General features: G+C 42.1%; 2 protein-coding genes across 4 annotated transcripts; both read right to left on the minus strand.

Moving 5' to 3' along the window:
• Nucleotides 1–1,868: 1,868 nt before the first annotated feature.
• On the minus strand, nt 1,869–16,014 carry baz1b (bromodomain adjacent to zinc finger domain, 1B). Of its 3 annotated transcripts, none has more exons than XM_014033796.1 (21): nt 15,285–16,013; nt 12,950–13,066; nt 12,288–12,432; nt 11,633–11,825; nt 11,355–11,476; nt 10,671–10,868; nt 10,397–10,585; nt 8,930–10,244; nt 8,683–8,844; nt 7,721–7,859; nt 7,413–7,600; nt 7,163–7,277; nt 6,984–7,082; nt 6,646–6,823; nt 6,337–6,522; nt 6,089–6,236; nt 5,534–5,681; nt 5,092–5,207; nt 4,418–4,560; nt 4,218–4,324; nt 1,869–3,295 (listed from the first exon to the last, which is right to left on the minus strand). In XM_014033796.1, the coding sequence occupies exons 1-21, from the start codon at nt 15,401–15,403 to the stop codon at nt 2,662–2,664; spliced, it is 4,761 nt and encodes a 1,586-aa protein (XP_013889250.1). In that variant the 5' UTR covers nt 15,404–16,013; the 3' UTR covers nt 1,869–2,661. The 3 variants fall into 3 exon arrangements, with proteins under 3 accessions (XP_013889250.1, XP_013889251.1, XP_013889252.1); XM_014033797.1 differs by lacking the exon at nt 15,285–16,013 and adding an exon at nt 14,650–14,793; XM_014033798.1 differs by lacking the exons at nt 1,869–3,295; nt 4,218–4,324; nt 4,418–4,560; nt 5,092–5,207 and having other exon boundaries at nt 5,590–5,967; nt 15,285–16,014.
• Nucleotides 16,015–16,431: 417 nt separating this feature from the next.
• On the minus strand, nt 16,432–17,221 carry LOC106536504 (BAF chromatin remodeling complex subunit BCL7B; the record flags this gene model as incomplete). The annotated part of the gene is given in 2 exon segments (XM_014033800.1): nt 16,432–16,984; nt 17,121–17,221. Coding segments are annotated over 2 exon segments (173 nt in total), but the record flags the coding sequence as incomplete, so codon positions are not given.
• Between the last annotated feature and the right edge of the window lie 482 nt (nt 17,222–17,703).

Genomic DNA, 17,703 nt, shown 5'->3' on the forward strand with positions numbered 1-17,703 from the left:
TAATAATGCATTTTATTTATAAAGCGCCTTCAGGACACCCAAAGACGCTGTACAATAAAACAAGTAAAGTATGAACAACCAAAATTTCTACTTAAGTAACAAAGTATTTGTACTTAATTACTTGACACCTCTGGCAATGGCCCATTTAAAGACAGACCTGAAACCAGAAACATCTGYACACCTCAATAGTTTAAGCTGGTGTACACAGTAATGTAAAAACTGGGCCAAACTTCCTCCAGGTTTTCATCATATCCCAGCTAAAACACCCACATGGTAAAAAGTGTCTGGTCCAGATCTGGCCCACACAATGCACTWGCACTTGATCCAGATACCACAAAGAACGATGGTGCTTTGGTGGCCCAGATGTGGTCCATGCATGGGTCAGCATCACATAAACCAAACCACAACTGGGCCAGTTGTGGCATTCCAACTTAAAAACAGCACCATCATTGCCAGATCTGGCCCACATTTTTGACTAAACCCTTGTTGTGGCAGCAGAGTCAGTTTTACATAAAGGTTAAAATTATAAATTGACAGCCTGACACCTGCTATGTGGGCATCTTCTGCACAGGATAAATGTGGATCTGATTCAGTCAGATTCTCACCGTAAATAAAGAAAACTCAAACACAAAGAGGAGAGTCAAGACTCATGACGATTCCTTGGATATTTTTTTTTATTAAAAAGTAAAGAAGACATAAGTCAGTCACCAATGCTAGCCCGTTTCCCCTCCCATGATCATTATCTGGTTAAAACATTTACAGATGGCAGTGATTTCTGATGGTCTGACCCGACCCGCTCGTCAGCTCTGAACCAGGTAATCTGGGAGAACCACGGTTTTGTCCTTAGCATTTTACACGAGAAACCTCCAACCTGCCCAAACCCAACTTTTAGACTATAAATATATATATATATTTATAAAAGTAAGTGTAAAAGCGTTTTGCAGTTTCATCTAAGAATAAAGAAAGCATTTACAGCTGGATCTGACTCGGAGAAGGGCAGTCACCTTTTGGCTTGTTCGCTAAGAAAAACAAACAAAAAAAAAAACACAAATAGTTTGTCGTAATGAGAATAAAGCCAAATTTAAACAAAATATAATCAAGTAATTAGATGCCAAATGGATACAGGGAAATGTGGATGAGAACAGCACTAAACAGCATCACACAGTACNTTTGGCTTGTTCGCTAAGAAAAACAAACAAAAAAAAAAACACAAATAGTTTGTCGTAATGAGAATAAAGCCAAATTTAAACAAAATATAATCAAGTAATTAAATGCCAAATGGATACAGGGAAATGTGGATGAGAACAGCACTAAACAGCATCACACAGTACAGACAGAAGAGGGCATTGCCTCATCAGAATACACAAATATATAAATATATACAAACACATTGCTGGCGACTTCAAAAAAATAACTTCTCTTGATTTAAGAATCTGCTTTTGATTTTTCTTTTTTTCCCCCATTGAGTGTGTTTGCTACAAAACAAGTGTGTGTTGAAGTTTCTACTAAACCTTTTCAGGAGCCAAAAAGCAGACTCTGACTTTAAAGGAGTAGAGCGCCTCCTGGTGGCTACAACACAAACCCTCATCACAAACACTCAACCCAACACAGCAGCAACATGTTGAATATAAAATGCTGTTGCAGAAAAACTAAGCCAGATGTGTGTGTGTGTGTTAATCTGTGCATTGACTGGATGTGACTCAAGTTCACTAACAAGTTCTCATTTACAATACCAAATATTGTGCAAAAATATATCAAATATTCTTAAAAAAAAAAAAAAAGAAAGAAATGCCCGCTTTCCCCAAGGAAAATAAAATCACACTGTCTTTAAATACTGTTTACAAACATTTATGCACATATTTTGTTTGTTTTTTTTAAAGTATGGTCCTGCAGCTGCTGTCTTAAACAGCTGCACTTTACACAAAAGTTGTAAAAACAGTTGGATTATTTGAGGTACCGGGTCTTTTAAAGTGGCGGGGCACTACGGAGGAGGAAAAGGTTGAACAGCTCTACGAGCCAAAAGTGGTTTCAAGTCAGGTTTTTTTTATTTTATTTTATTTTATTTTAATGTGACGGGACTGTAAGTGTGATCGAACGCCTCGTCCCAGTAAGTGAAGCTGGCCTGAGGGAAGAAGACAGAAAAAAAACAAACTACAACTAGTAAAATCCTACCTGTTTTAACTTGTTTACAGGACAGATTAACAGCTGCTTGTTTTTCAGCTAAGAGCATTGAGTGAGTGAAAACAGGAAACATCAGACAGACTACTCTAATCCAGTAAAAGTGATGCCTTCTGTTCAGACAGGACCGATGTAAACTCTCAGATGAATTTAAATCGACACCTGTGTGTGCTGATGAGTTGTTTAAGAGCTGTGACTTCTCCAGAACTGGAAAAGTCTCGTATTTCTTGGCTGAAAAGGAAGTCACAAATACTAAACAAGTTACAAATATAAACGAGTTTTCTTCCACTTTGTTTTTTTTTTTCCGCCAAAATGTGAGCATAAATTTATCAACATAAAGAGTCATTCTGAGGGTGAAGTCCTGCTGGCTGTAAGAGGAGGAGGAGGAGAGCTCGTAGTTGATTCTCTGAGGAGTGGACAGACATTTTATAATAAAAAATTTAAATCAAATAAAGAAGGAAAAAGAAAGCAGCACGCTGGACTTCATGAGCGTTTCTGCCTCTTGGAATGTCGCTGCTGGTTGGACCGATCCTCGTCGGTGGTCTGGCGCCCCCGCTGACGAGTTCTCCGAGTGTCCCGCTCGCCGTCGCTGTCCTGCTCCCTGTAATCCCTCCGGCCGGAGGTGACGGTGCTCCTCTTACTTCTTCTCTGGCTGCCACGCTCATCTTCATCCTCCTCATCCTCCTCGCTTTCGCTCTCCTCGTCCTTGCAGCCCCGGTTGTTCCGGCTTCCCTTTCTGCTCGATTTGCCGTTCTGCAGCTTTTTCTTCTTTGGCTCCTCCTCCTTGTCATCTTCCTCCTCCTCCTCCTCTTCCTCAGACGAAGGCGGCGCTCGGCAGACGCGTTTGCGAGTGCGTCGCCGGAGGTAGCTGAGGCCGGGCAGCTGCTTCTGGAGCAGCTCCACGAAGGCCTGCTCCGTCTTGATGGTGCAGGAGAGCACGGTGCTGCCCTGCTGGTTGTACTCCTCAGAGTTGGAGAAAACCAGCTTCATGTCTTCCAGGAAGTCCTGAGGGTGGTGGTAYGAGCCCTGGCTGAACTTCCCCTGCATCGTCTGGAAGTCCATGGGCTCGGAGATGATGTCCAGGTAGTCCTCCGCCTCCTCCGGGGAAACCGGCTCCCTGAAAGGCAGGAGAACACCAGTTTAGATTTTGTGAGAAGAAACATTTAAATGATTCTRGTGAAATTGTACGGTTCATGTTATTCTATTTGTACTTAAAAGGATCCATGATTAGTTGTAACATTAGACTTTATTTAATAAACATATATTTAACTGTAAAATAAAGACTGTAAAAATACTGTAGGATGTTCAGTTTTTATAATTTTTAACCTAAAGGTTTAAAATAAATATATGTATTATTACATGGACAGGGTCATTTTATTTACAAGCAAAGCATTCTGGGTAAATGATGACGTGGTTAGGTCCTCGGTGTGAGCGAGCTATATCCACCCTGAATGTCTGATATCTCTACTCGGCCTGTAACTGAAAATATGGATGGAGGACCTCAGTTTAGCTTGTTTGTCACATTAGCACTGAGCTAATACATTTAAGGCAATATAGCATTGGCGTTAGCACAAAGGCTAACAGGCTAAGCTGAGGTTCTTCTTCCATGAAGCAGCTCTGTTGTCCTCCATCTATATTTTCATTTACAGTCTGAGTCATTTCTACCTTCTCCTCTCTGTCAACGCTCTCTGGTTTCATTTAAAAGAGTCGATCATCAGATATTGTCCAAGATTAACCTTCAGGGTGGATATAGCTCGCTCACACAGAGGACCTATCCACGTCATCATTTACCCAGAATGCTTTGTGTGTAAATAAAATTGCTCCATCCGTGTTAAAATATATTTTTAAACATTTACAACAGCTTACAGTATTTTTACAGTCTTTATTTTACAGTAAAAATAAATGTTTATCAAATAAAGTCTAATGTTAAAACCAATCAGGTTTTAACATTAGGCTTTATTTAAATTYACATCAGGTTTAAACCTGATGTGAATTTAAATATTCAACAGAGGTAATACTGCTTGTATTTTCAAACTCACCTGAACGGCCAGCTGTAGCGGAATTTCACCAGTTTTTTCAAGATTTCTTCACATTTTTCCAGCTCCAGCTTCTGTCTTTTCACTCCCATCCGATTACTCTGCCTCACCTGCAGGAAGATACCCAACAAGACGATCAAATATCTGCAAAACCTCTAAACTACCAACTGTTTTCCTCTGGATTTATCGTTAGAACTTCTCACTAATTCATCAATGTCTGCGAGGCTGCTGGGGCCAGCTTTCTGCTTGCTGCTCTGACTGCTGGAGGACGCCGGCTTCTTCGGTTTACTTTTGGAGCTTTTCTGCCGAGATGATGAAGACTGCTTCGTCTTCTTCCTCGGCCTCACTGTAAACAAGAAATAAAGACGCAGGCATCAGCATTTTATTAACGTCACAATTGTGGTGTGAAATCTGAAAAAAAAATTACTAAATTATTGCTTAATGAGTTTAAGTTTCATGGCAGAAATGACAAAAAACAGCTGTGTTAAAATTCCCTCCTGAGCTGTTGAGCTAAACCTCTTTATCGTTATTCTTGACATGCAGGCCTGAGCTGACAGAGGGGATCATCCTGCCACATAGTTTAAATGAAGCCAGAGTGAGACACCAAAAGCTTCAAAGCAAGCTGTGCTGCAGGACAACAATCAGACAATAGAGGCAGGACGGGARGATTTTTCCCATCAGCATTCCTCTCATTCCCAAACATCAGCACCAGGGAGACCAGTTTCCTAAAGCAACTCATTAAATTCCAGCCTAACCTGAGTTTTAAACCACACTCTGTAAAATAACCTCATGTGGCAGAGGAATGCTTTGGTCATCAGAGGAGCCAAATTTCTTAAATTTTGTTTTTTTCTTCTTTTTTTATTTTGCAGACACTCACAGCTGTGTCCCATGGCTTTATAGTCGTTCTCTTCTTCGTCTTCCTCATCTTCTTCAGAGCCTTCTTCCTCAGGCTCTTCCTCGCTCTCTTCTTCATCCGTGTCTTGGTTGTAGTTTCTGAAACAAAAAGTTTTACAGGAGCCACAATGTTTTAGTGATTCTGCTGTTTATGTTCAAGTGTGAKCTGACCTCTGTGTGGACTGGTTCTTCACGAGAGAACAACAGTTTAGTTAGATCAGGTCTGCAATCATTTTAGTGTTGAACTCAGCTGTTTCTCTAAAACTACGCTAAGAAGTGTGAAGTTGATCAAAAGTGGTCATGATGTTAAATAAAACCTCATTTAATTTGTCAGCACCACTTTGTTTACTCCATCACATAATGTTCTGCTCTATCATATCTCAGGAATATGTTTCTAACTCTTCAGTGTGTTCCAGTGTTTTTACCTGGAGCGGGAGCCTCGTCGGGCCACGGTGGGCTGGCAGGCCAGGCACAGCCACTCCCCGTCAGGGATGCGGTACAGAGCCGGCCGCAGGCACAGCAGATGGTAGGCCTTGTTGCACTCGTCGCAGAGGATCAGCTTGTCATCGTCACCTTCGTCACAAAGAAATCCTAGTAAATTTAAAGGCTCAGAAAACAAACTGGTCTTCAGTCCCTGAAAAATAAAGAGATTTAAAATCTGCAGAATGTCGCCGACATTTCTGCTCTCTCCTCAGCTCTACGGGTTCACCTGTTGCTTTTCGGAGGGGYTGACTCTGAGTGTAGGCCTGCCTGACAAAACTAGCCTTTTCTGCTCTGAGCTCGTGGATTCTGCTGCCTCCCTGCCTGGATGTGGTCCTAGTCTCCATCAGCCTCAGCAAAAATGGTTTCTGCCTGAACGCTGGACAGGGAACAGAGAGTGGACCAGCAGCAGCAGTGACATCGAACTGTTCCCGTCAGGACAGTTTCTGAAGCGACGTCTGAGCAAAGCCACACAAAATGAGAGGAACAACAAAGCTTACCTTTCTTGCGACAAACTTTGCAGCGAGAGTTCTCGGCAGACATGTCCCACTTGATGCAAGCGTCCAACATTCCCAGCAGCACGTGCATGCGAGAAAACGTTTGGGCCTCCCTGATAGCTGCTTTCCACTTCTCCACCGCGGTGGCTACCTAACCAGGAGAAAAAACACGTTGTAACACRGCAGTTCATGCAGCGGACTTCCACTAAACACACGAGTGAAACTAAAGACTGAGGTCTCTGTATTCTTACTCTGGCCTCCTCTGCGAGTCTCTTCTCCTCATCCACCTCTTCAGTCTTGCCGCTTTCCTCCGCTCCTTGTTTCTTCTTCTTTTTCTGCTTCGGGGCCATGAAGCCCTGCAGGAACTTCTTGACCACGCAGGCCTGAAGAGTGATGATACACTCGCCGAATTCTTTCAAGTTCTTCATGTTTTTCAACTGCAAACAAATATTTGAAAACACAGCAACAACGTGATGATGAAGAGCCAATAGGGAGGACTTTTGTAGATTATGAGAGGTTTATTCGGACTGCTTTAAATTAGCTTAAGCAGTCGGACTGACCTGCTCTTCAATGTCCGTGGCATCGTCCATGTAACCCAGTCCTCCCTTCTCCAGTCTGGAGGCCACTTCCTGGATATCGCTGCGCAAATATTTGAGCAGCTCTTCGTAGCCATCGCAGGTCCTGAGACCCACTTTGGCCTTTCGGGTCAAATGGATGGAGTGAAGGATGTCCTGGTACCTGAAACAGTAAAGGCTTGCTTTGGTATCCAGCTTCAATAAACACTGCTGTTGGTTTACAAAAGGCTTAGAAGTACGAGAAGAGCAAAACTCGTAATGTTTTTAGCCTAACAATCACGTGTTTAGTGTGCAGTTATCTCAACTTTAAAAAGTCTGTTTACCTGCTCTGGATCTTCGCCTTCAGCTCACTCTCTCTGACCCCCTGAGGATGAAGACTGTCCACCAGCTCTTCCAGTTCAGCTGGGCTGTCAATGATGAACCTGGGTTTAAAGCAGGAGGGTTAAAAACAAACAAAAAACACAACAACAAAATAATAATAAAAAAAGTGAAAGATTCGTACCAAAGGTTCTGTCCCTGCTTGGGAATGGTACTTTCAATACAGACGTCCGGTGCTGCCCCCTGCTGGGCGCCTTCACTTACAGCACCATCCACACTTCCATCGTCTTTTTCAGCTTCTGAAATACAAAAAATAATTCACCATCTAAATAAAACACTATTAAGAAAACACGATGGAAAAATGAAAAGAATTCAGAAATCTGGAAGCCAAAGAGACAAAAGGTTATTTCACAAGGAACAATAAAACACTGCACCTTGTGAATCAGGGGCAGCAGCTGCTTCAGTGTCTTCCTCTTCCTCCTCCTCCTCTTCTTCTTCCTCCTCCTCCTCCGGATCAGCTGGCTTCTCCTCAGGCGGAGGAGTGAAGCTGTAGTCGATGCTTTCGTGCACCCAGCCTTTCTCGATGTACAGACCAGGAACCACGTCTGAGAAAAGCCAGTATCTTCACAAAAAACATCACACAAATCAGGGTTAGTTATTGATGGGCTGAAAGACATATGTTGTGTATTCTGCTTTGACCTTGGTCATATCATACTAGCTGTAAAAAATACACTTTACCAACCTGTTATGGTTTCTGTCTGTACCGAGTGGAGTCCGACGCATCACAAGCTTGGCTTTGGTTATTCCATCCTGGAAGGCCTTCTCTGTGGCAGCTCTCTGTTTACGCACCCGCTCCTCCTCTGCCTCCTTCTCCATTCGCTCTAAAGAAGAAAAAGAAGCAACTTTTATTTATAGTGTACTGAATTTTAGTAAAAATATCATCCAGGGTTCCCACACCTTGGTCAACATCAAATTCAAGGACCTTTCAAGGACTTCCCAGTACCAATTTCCTCAAATTCAAGAACCATGCGACGGCAGTTACCTACTGCTACCACAGAATGTTACCAATAAACAGGTTTAATTTCATGTAAATTCAATAAAAACAGAACAACATACAAGAAAGTGAATTAACTGTGCACCCTACATTCACATCCACAATATATGGACATGTAATTATGTCCTGGGAGGTTCAGCAGCTCAGTTTGGGAGGAGGGTATGTGAACATGTCCAGACGCTCGGTGGACAGGAGGAGCTGTGGTGCTCTCACCTGGGCTCAGAAAGAAAGACCCGCCCTACTCTGCTCTGATTGGGTAAAACTATGACTAGGGCTCACGTTATTTGTTTAAAGCCACATCAGTTTACAGTAATCCTGAGTTATCCACTGCAACAAATGTAAGTTTTTTTAAATTTTATCATAATCATCATCATCATTATTACTACTACTACTACTACTACTACTACTACTACTACTACTAACTACTACTACTACAGATGATGAAAATCAGTTGTGTGAATAGAGAACTTGAATCCCCAAAAAAACATTCAAGGACTTTCAAGGACAAGTGTAATTTTTGGCTGTTTTTACAAACTTTCCAGGGCCTTGTAATCATTTTTTCAAATTCACAAACTTTCAAGGATATCAAGGACCTGTGGGAACCCTGAGAGACGCTTCAAGGTACATGTCCGAACCACTAAGGTGTTTACCTTTGTTTTGTCTGTCCTGCTCCTCCCGCTCCTTCTTGGCCTGCATAGACATCAGCCTCCGGCTCTTCACTGAGCTGATCATGTCCTCAGACTCTGGCTCCGGCTCCACCTTCACATCTTTCTTCATCTCCTTTTTGGCACTGCCCTCTTTTTTCTTTTCACCTTTGATACAAAAAAAGGGAACTTAGTTTAACAGAGTAAATATTTTGAACTTGTGTGAAACGTAAATAGTAATAAACCTGCACACCTTTGATCTCCATCTCCTTTCGCATCTTCTTCTCCGCCCTCTTGCGGTCGTTGACCTCTTTCAGCATGGCCAGACGCTCCCGCCACAGTTCGGCGGAGCGCTGCTGCGTCGCGTCGAAGTGGTCGACCACGGAGTACGTCATCAGGATGCGGTGGCACAGAGCCACCAACAGGTCCACCTTCTCCTCGGAGCTCAGCTCGAACACCTCCACCGTCTCGAGCTTCTCCAGGAACTCGTTGCTCACCACGTCGTCGAAGTCACCCATGGCACCTGAGTCCTCTGAACCCTGGCCGCTCTCTTCGTGAGCGTCGCACGGCCTCAGGCACAGCCGCGTCAGCTCTGAGGCGGAGTGCATGGTGAGAGGGATCTCAGATAAGGACATGTCCAGCTCGCCATAGCCTTCGGCCAGCTCGTCCTGCAGCAGCGTTTGGAGCAGCACCACCAGCACGCGGTTCAGGTAAAGGAAGCCAGAGCGCTCCCTCGCCAGCGCTTCCATCAGAGCCACCGCTGTGATCGGATATTGGTCGTTTGGCATTAACAGGCCTGCGTAGCAGTGAAGGAACTCGGCGATCATTGCTATGCTACCGAACAGGGTGTTGGGTAAGCCCTCGGGCATGTCTACCAGCTTGAACATGGGCAGGGCTTTGCCACCTTCGATCTCCTGGTCTTCGTATCTACGGGATTGTTCGCGGCGGACCAGCATCTCCTTCTCCCGTCTCTCCTTGGCCTTTTCTCGTAGCTTCTCTTTGAGCTCCGCACGCTTCTTCTTCATCTCCTGCTCCTTTTCTTCCTTACTCATGGCCGCCCAGCGCCTTTTCTGCTCCAGCAGCTCCCATCGCTTCTGTACGAGCTCCTTCAGCTCCTCGGGCAGGCGGCCACGATCTTCTACGGACAACGCCTTTGCAGCTTTAGATATGAGGGAGGACAGGGCGTTCTTTTTATCCTCTTTGCCCTTGTTCTCCTTGTAGTAACGGAGGAGGTGGAGAGCCATGGGGTGCAGTGGTTTCCCAAGTTTAGGTGTACCCACGCTGCTGCTGCGAGCTCTCTTTTTAGGACTTCCTGCAGGTGTGCCCTTAGCCAGGTGTAACAGAGTCATCTGCTTCATCTTTGGCATCTTTGCACCAGTTTTATCATCTTTTCTGGAGGCTTTAAGCACGTTGAGCTTTTTATCGCCACTCTTTCCACTTTTCCTTCCCTCTCTTTTGTCCCCTGGCTTTTTGGCAGATTTTGGAGTGGAGGGAGCRGAGCTTTTCCCTTCTTTCTTAGGGGTTCCTGAGTTCTTCACCTTGAGTGGAGAGCCGTTCATCTTTATTTTCTAAAATACGAAGGTACGAAAACTCATTAGAAGAACTGTTATGGTCAAGGCGCGGTGTGATAACTTACTCGAACATATTCAGTTTGTATTACATTAATTAAAACCGTAAATGTGTGAAAAGACATTTAATAATCTGAAAACTGGCCACAAACCTGCATGTGAGCCCAAATGGTGGGACTAAGAGGCACGCTTAGAGAATCTTTCTTCTTTTTATCTTTCTTCTCTCCTTTCTCATTTACTGAATCCCCTCCAGGAGTGTCGCCCGTCTTAATCCTCTTTCTAGGTTTACCGTCAGTAGATGTCAAGCTCTTACGCTTTGTGGAGGGATTTTCTGCCAAAAACTTTAGAAAAAAAAAACGTGAGCCCAGAACAAGAATTCTTACAGATATCAAAATACACCCAAGAAAATACGAAGACTTCATTAACCTTGTGAGGATCAAGGAGGAAGTCGCTGAACTTGCTGGGCAGGTTATATTTTTTCACCAGCTCATCCTCAACCACCCAGGGAGCACTCTCTCCTTTGCCCAGCCTCAGGGCATTGTGCCTGATGAAGTAGCGCATGATCTCTTTGGTTGGAGGGCGCTCAGTTCTGAAAAGACTGTCAGCTGGAACATTGCTGATCACCTGTAAACAAAAAACATACATTTAGATCATAGTCTGTAAATCTGAAAGAGCACAATTACAAGTACTTCAGTTTGGGTACTTGCCAATACGAAGTAGTTAATTAGGTAGTACTCAAATATTACAGAATAACTTTAGTAACATTTTTTGTATTAAGAACAAAACAGTCTGTTTTAACATCAGCTGTGGTCTCCATACAGATTTTTCTTTTTTTTCTCCCTACAAAAGAAAATGATGGCACCAAATACAAAAGTACCATCGGTCCAAAGTATTGGGGTGCTTTGATGAATACAGGTATTTCAAGCTGGAATCATGCTTGATGCTAGTATTTGTAATGGGGCACTGCTAAACCATGCAATGCTTTTGGAGCTGCGTGTGGACTAGACTGCAAAAATGACCAGTTACAGCATAAACAAACAAACAAACAAACACAAAACTAACAGAGTAGAACAAATTACTACTGTATTTGTTGAAAGGTGATAAACAAACCTTGTCCTCGTTGATCAGCTTCACATCGTACTTATGAGGAAGGAATTTGGGCATTACCCATCTCTTCTTCTCTTCCTTCGTGGCAGTGGCAACTTTCCTCGGAGAGCGTCGTGCTCTGTCACCTACAACACAGCAAAAACACCGAGACTTAAAATAAGACGGCGTCAAGCATTAAGTTTAACATGGTCCGAAATAAATAAATAAATGGAAAAGCATGTTTATTGAAACAGTAATATCCATGCTGTGAAATGGTCTACTCTGTATTGATTGACACTTACTGAGACTCTCCCTTCTGTTTTCCTCCTCGTGCGGTGGAGGCTCTTTTCTCTGGTTCTCCTGGCTGGTGTTCTCCTTGTCACTGGATGGGGAGTCACAAGCTCCTTCAAGCTTCTTCTCACCCGACTCACCCTCAGGGTTTTCTAAAGGATGAATCTTCACCACTTTCACCCGTAAACTTTGGTCCTTTCCCACCTAAAAATCAAAATAAAATCACTCAACAACAGGAATCTTTGGTGCTGGGAAAACACCAAACATTTTTTAAAATCAAACTATATTCCCTGCAGAGGAATACATTCACAATGTGTAGAACTGACATGAATATAATGTTTATATGGACAAAAAGTGGCCAAATAAATATTAAGTTTACCAATTATTAATATTTTGTGCTCAAGTTTATGCCACTAATACATACAGAACAAAGCTATATTCTCCTAAATCACATAACTCCATAAAAGTAAAAAACAACTTTTACTGGAATGACTACTAAAACAGAACAGAATATGGCAAATAATAAAATAATTCTTCAATGTAAGAAAATTATTTTTTATTCACCGTGTCACCTAATAACCTTAAAAAACTAAATTGAGTTGCTGTGTAAACAGTTTTAAAGGAACATAAACAGTGGCAAAACACAATCCAAGAAGTCAAACTAACCAGGAAGTCGCACTCTTCGCCCACAGCATACTTRGTGAGGATTTCCACCCAGGCCATTTCAACCAGTTTGTCTAAAGACACCGTGTTGTGGTGAACCATCTCAAGGACYGGCTTCTCAAACCACAGTGGATACTCCTCCTGAAGCCTGCATACAAAACGTCAGTGCTGTGCTCAAAACAGCTTAATACCACAATATTAAACACTGCAGAACTGTTATAAGTGACCAGTTTTTAGTGCTGTGAAATGCTACCGACAGTGGCCGCCAGCTGGGGGAGTAAAAATCTCTTGGTTGTTATATTTAGAGTAGAGCTTAGGTACAGCTTATGGCTCTGACAGACTTGAGCKTTGGGCAGCTGAGCACCACTATACTTGTTCAAGTATGACTCAATCAATCTAAAGGAGGTGCAAAACACTCTACCCAATCATGCAAGAGCTTTAAGTCACATGACTTTCACAGGCAGAGATTTTATATTTTTATTATACTACTCAACTCCTGTTAGAGAAGCTAGTCTGCAGAGTCTATCGAAAGGTTTATAAAATCTGTTAATAAGAGCTGGAGTTTTACTGGACACCTGAAGGCAAATTACAGTCCCACCACAACACCTCAAACTGAGCAAGACAAACTATCACAATCAACAGAAATCAGATGAAGTTGTACTGACAGTTCTGTGACTTCTTGTTCCTCTTCCCAGGCTTCTTTGTGAGTAAGCTGAAGACTTCCGGTGCTCTTGCATATCCAGACGCGTTCATTATACATCTGCAACCGTGCCTCATACTCTCTGTACACATTTGGTCAAGGAAATTACAACAGCCAGACATAAGAGATCATCCTCATGCTTAGCAGACTGCTATTTATCAAAGAGTAAGATGCAAATGTAATTATGAAGCAGTTCTCAAAAATAGGGAGGGAAGATATGGATGGCAGAAAATATGTTTCGACTAGGGCTGGGCGGTATACCGTTTTGTACGGAATACCGGTTTTTATTTTTGTTATGATATGAATWTTTTGAATACAGGACATTCCGGTTTAAATAGCCCGAACACGTGCAGAACGTTTCGYCGCGGCCGCCAGTGAACTGTTRTTTCCCGGGGGACATTTTTCTTTGCTGCACCGCTATGTGCGTTAGCATGCTAATGTTTGGAGGAGCTATTTGCAGCCGCGGGTGGCGATTCTGCTGCTTATATTGACTGATGTTTTAAAAAACATCCTGTTTTCACCATCGCTGAATGTCGTAAACACCTCTTCAGTGACATGCACAGTTAGATTTAACGCGGTTAGTTAACATGGAGACGTTATGCTGATGGAGACTTAACGTGCTTCTATTGTGAAAAGCTGCAGGAAGTAGTTCGTAGCGGAGTTAGAATTGACTGGTGTGCAAGGTGAGTCGTGCTGATAAGCTTTAATAAATAACATAAAACAATAAACCCGATCATAATCTTTTCTTAACCCTCCTCCTTCACGACTGGACCAAAATGTGTGACTACTGTCTCCAACCACCAGTCAGAGAAGAACAGACACAGAGGAGGGAAACAGAGACACAGACAGAGGTACAGTAAAAGTAAAAAAAAAGTCAATAAGCAGGGTTTGTACATTTTATTATCAACTAAGCTGTGATGAAAAGAAAAATACCGTCAAATACCGTGAAACCGGTGAATATGTTGAAAATACTGTGATATAAAATTTTGATCATATCGCCTAGCTCTAATTTCGACTATGCTTTTCTGGTTGTTACTAAGGAATAGGGTTGGGCATAATCGTATCGTGTGCAATTAATCGTCAGAAAAACATTAATCGATTAATTTTTGGCAGTTGACAATTAAWACGATTAATGCCACCAGGCAGACTAACCGCTTGGTGTTCCTCTCTGATTCAAAAATGACCAACGTTAAAAAAAATTGTGTRATTTATTTATCTATCAACACAATTTAAAGTTTGATGTATAGCCTGAAGTCTGTAATTTTGACACAATTTGGAACAGATTTTTACRAAGAGCCAATTTTCTCCCTATAAATTGGTCATGTGACTAGGACATAAGGRTGTCCAGGGATTCATCGTCAAATTAATCGCTATCGGCTAAATATCACAATTAATCGTGATTAATTTTTTTGCCAATATTGCCCAACCCTACTAAGGAATAATAAAACACGCCATGTGGGGACGTAAATTATGAATGAAAAGATCTGAGACCCTGACAGCACCGCAATCATTTAATCAGAAAACAAAACTCTAAATAAATAAATAAATACATAAATAAATACATAAATAAATAAGACACTTCAGTGACTAACATAGCCATGTCACAACAGAAATCTACTTCCACTATAAATAAGGAGCACACATTTAGCCACGACATAAACTCACCTTTACGGGAGTCACACACAGACCATAACCTTGCTGACAGCTACGGGTCTCTGCCGCTCGTTTCCACATCAACATTAAAAAGAGTGGGTAAACAGAGGCAGCCCATACGTGAAGGTTTCACAACAAGTGATTCTGATTTTTGTTGAGGGTTTTTCCTTCAGCTAAAGGGGGACTGACGGTGCTAACAAGACGAGCTAGCTCCAGTCGGCGAAGCAACTGCTTTGGTCTGTCCGAGGCAAGGGAGCGAGCCATTGTGACATAATGGGATACATAACGTTAGCATAGCTGCTAGTTAGCCACGTTAGCGATGGTGGAGCCGCAAAACATGAAAGTTAAAGACACATTCCCGTGTTTCAAGAGCCATATTTACTGTGATACGTGTCGTTTAAATTACTACATTTATCACCAATTTGGTTTGTTAGCTAACAAAGCGGCTAAAACGAGCTGGTTAGCGGTTAGCTTGTCACCCAATGTAAAGTGAGTGCACGCGATTAAACAGAGAGAAACGACAGGGAACGTCACGCAGCCACCTTAACAGCCCTCTGCTGTGAAAAGTTTCATTTCAGCTACATAAAAAAGCAGGCCCTAAACATTCAGGCTGCCTATTCTATTCAAAGTGTCACGTTGAAGGATACTCTTTGTTCCTGAAGGCCTCYTTGGTGTGCTCGATGATGTAGACCTCGTCTCCCGGGCCTGGTGGCTCGGCTAACGGCTTAGCCAGTGGATACGGTTTCCGACCCAAAAGCGGTGCCATGGCAAATCCTCAAAAGGCGTAAAAAAATGCCAGAGGTGGAATTAGACTTTCTAGCGACCAACTAGTGCGATTTCCGACACAACGGTTTGTCTTAGCATGTATCTCGATCGACAGCAGGTTCCACGTTACCGCCGGCAGGCCCGGTGTGTTCAGCTACGGCGATGCAAAACAATAACAGTTCCCTCACAGGCGGCCTCATCACACCGCTGTCCGTTTCTCCAACAGYGGCGTCATGTCGCCTCTGCGTGCTGCTTTGAGATGTGTCGAAGTGGTCCACCGAGACAAGTTGGTAAAACTTTTAGCTCCTTCAGGTGAGCATAAAAAAAATGATGCGCACTCACGCCGAAATCAAACTCGCGGCAAGAAGCTCAGTTCAAGCAGGAGCTCTCCGTCGCTATAGTCCTGTAAATATGTACGAACCAGACTTGTTCTCGTTGAAACTATTGCCACTAAGTGCGGTCGAAGTTTCGAGTAAGCAGGTAACAGCGTTCAAGYGTCACAAGAAAGTAACGATCAAACAAGAGGTTAATTCCTTGCCGAAATGGCGGGAGTTTTTAGTCCACCGGCAYAAGAACGCACAACCCTCAGCGCTGTTTCCCCGGCAGCAAGAGGCGCCCGCACTCAAGCCCCGCCTTCTCTCAACGCTCATTGGCTGCCTAAGAATAATACTCTGATCAAATCACTTTGGTGGCTTCTCACTGGCTGATGAGGCCTGTCAATTATCAGTGTTACGCAGACGGCCCTCATTAAAACAACGCTTGCATAAAACGTAAATTAAAGGCAGTTATCTGAAAGCCATACACTATGGGATTTTCAACTCAATAACATTTATTTATATTTAATAATGTTTTAAGACTTAATAGAGAATTAATTTACGTGTAATTATCAAATTAATTTCCAACCACATTGTCTGAGGATCCATTTTGAATAGCCCTGTTCAAACAATAGGTTGCCCTGCACTTCCTTAAAGGAATACAAAGAAGCAATAATAGATAAAAATGAATATCCAATTATAAAAAGTAAAACAGTCCCTTTTTTTACAAACAAGTTTTATTATCAAGTTAGACAAGCCAAAGAATTTGTTCTAGCGAGCCCATAATACGTAATGGTACATTTAAACAACAATCTACAAAAAGCTATACATGAAATACCTTTTATGAGATTGGCARAAAAGCTTAAAAATTAAAGCACTAAAATACGGAAACATGCCAAATTTATCAGAAAAAAGAACAAATAAAAAAAAACGTGGCAGATTTCTAAGCATTGCGCACAGAAATGCACAATATGGCTTGGTACGTACAAAATTTGAAGGAAATTTCAATTCTGTTAAAATACTGAACAAATAAACTTCAAAGGCTTAAAGCAAAAACAAAGCTGTTAGGACATTTTTTTTTATTTTGCTAGCTGAAATGTTTTGAGTAATATTTGTGAAAATATAAAATTTAAACAAATCTTACAGCAATCAACAACCGGTAAATTGTGCAATTTGACAGAATAGTTATAAATAAGCTATCTGAGGGTGGCATTTTCCCCTGAACAAATCCTTTTTAAAGGAGGCGCTCCCGATTCATCCAGCTCTTCCTGTTGAAAAAGGAGGAACACATCAAGTTACGTAAGTGTATTATCATGTCTATTTTTATTCAACTCTTAATTTACAACATGCAACAAACACGAATCATACGAAATACTTTCTTGAAATTATTTAGCTAAAGTAAACCTTTGTGTCTGAGGCGCTCCGTCTTGTTCCTGAGGTAAGAAGGTCCTCCTTGATGAGCGTAGGTGGCTCATCTGCTCTGTCCCGTGCCGAATGAACTGGCTCTGCATTAAAAAACAAAGAGCAAGTGTGGAATTATATTGTTATTTAACATAAAGTTGGCAAAAACATATGCTAGTTATAAAAAAGGTATGTCTTCGAAATTTTAAGTGTGCTGGGAAAAACGAGACCAGGATTCAGGCCYTATCCACACAAAAGTGAGATTTTCTGTAGCCTTTGAACACAAATGGTTACATTTTTGGTGAGAAAACCTTTTTATATTTTCAACATTTTGTTTCTGGTGAATCTGTTTGGACAGAATAACACAGCAGATTGTTTTGCAAATATTCACTATCAGTTAGCGAATGAAGAAAGAGTTTGTGAAGAATTTTCAGCCAAACAAGATCTGTCTACAGCAGGTAAAATAAGTATTGAACACGTCAACATTTTTCTCAGTAAATATATTACTAGAGGTGCTAATGACATGTAATTTTCACCAGATGTCGGTAACAACCCAAGTGATCCATACAAACAAAGAAATCAAACC

Source organism: Austrofundulus limnaeus, unplaced genomic scaffold, assembly GCF_001266775.1.
Source record: "Austrofundulus limnaeus strain Quisiro unplaced genomic scaffold, Austrofundulus_limnaeus-1.0 Scaffold1846, whole genome shotgun sequence".
Taxonomy (NCBI): domain Eukaryota; kingdom Metazoa; phylum Chordata; class Actinopteri; order Cyprinodontiformes; family Rivulidae; genus Austrofundulus; species Austrofundulus limnaeus.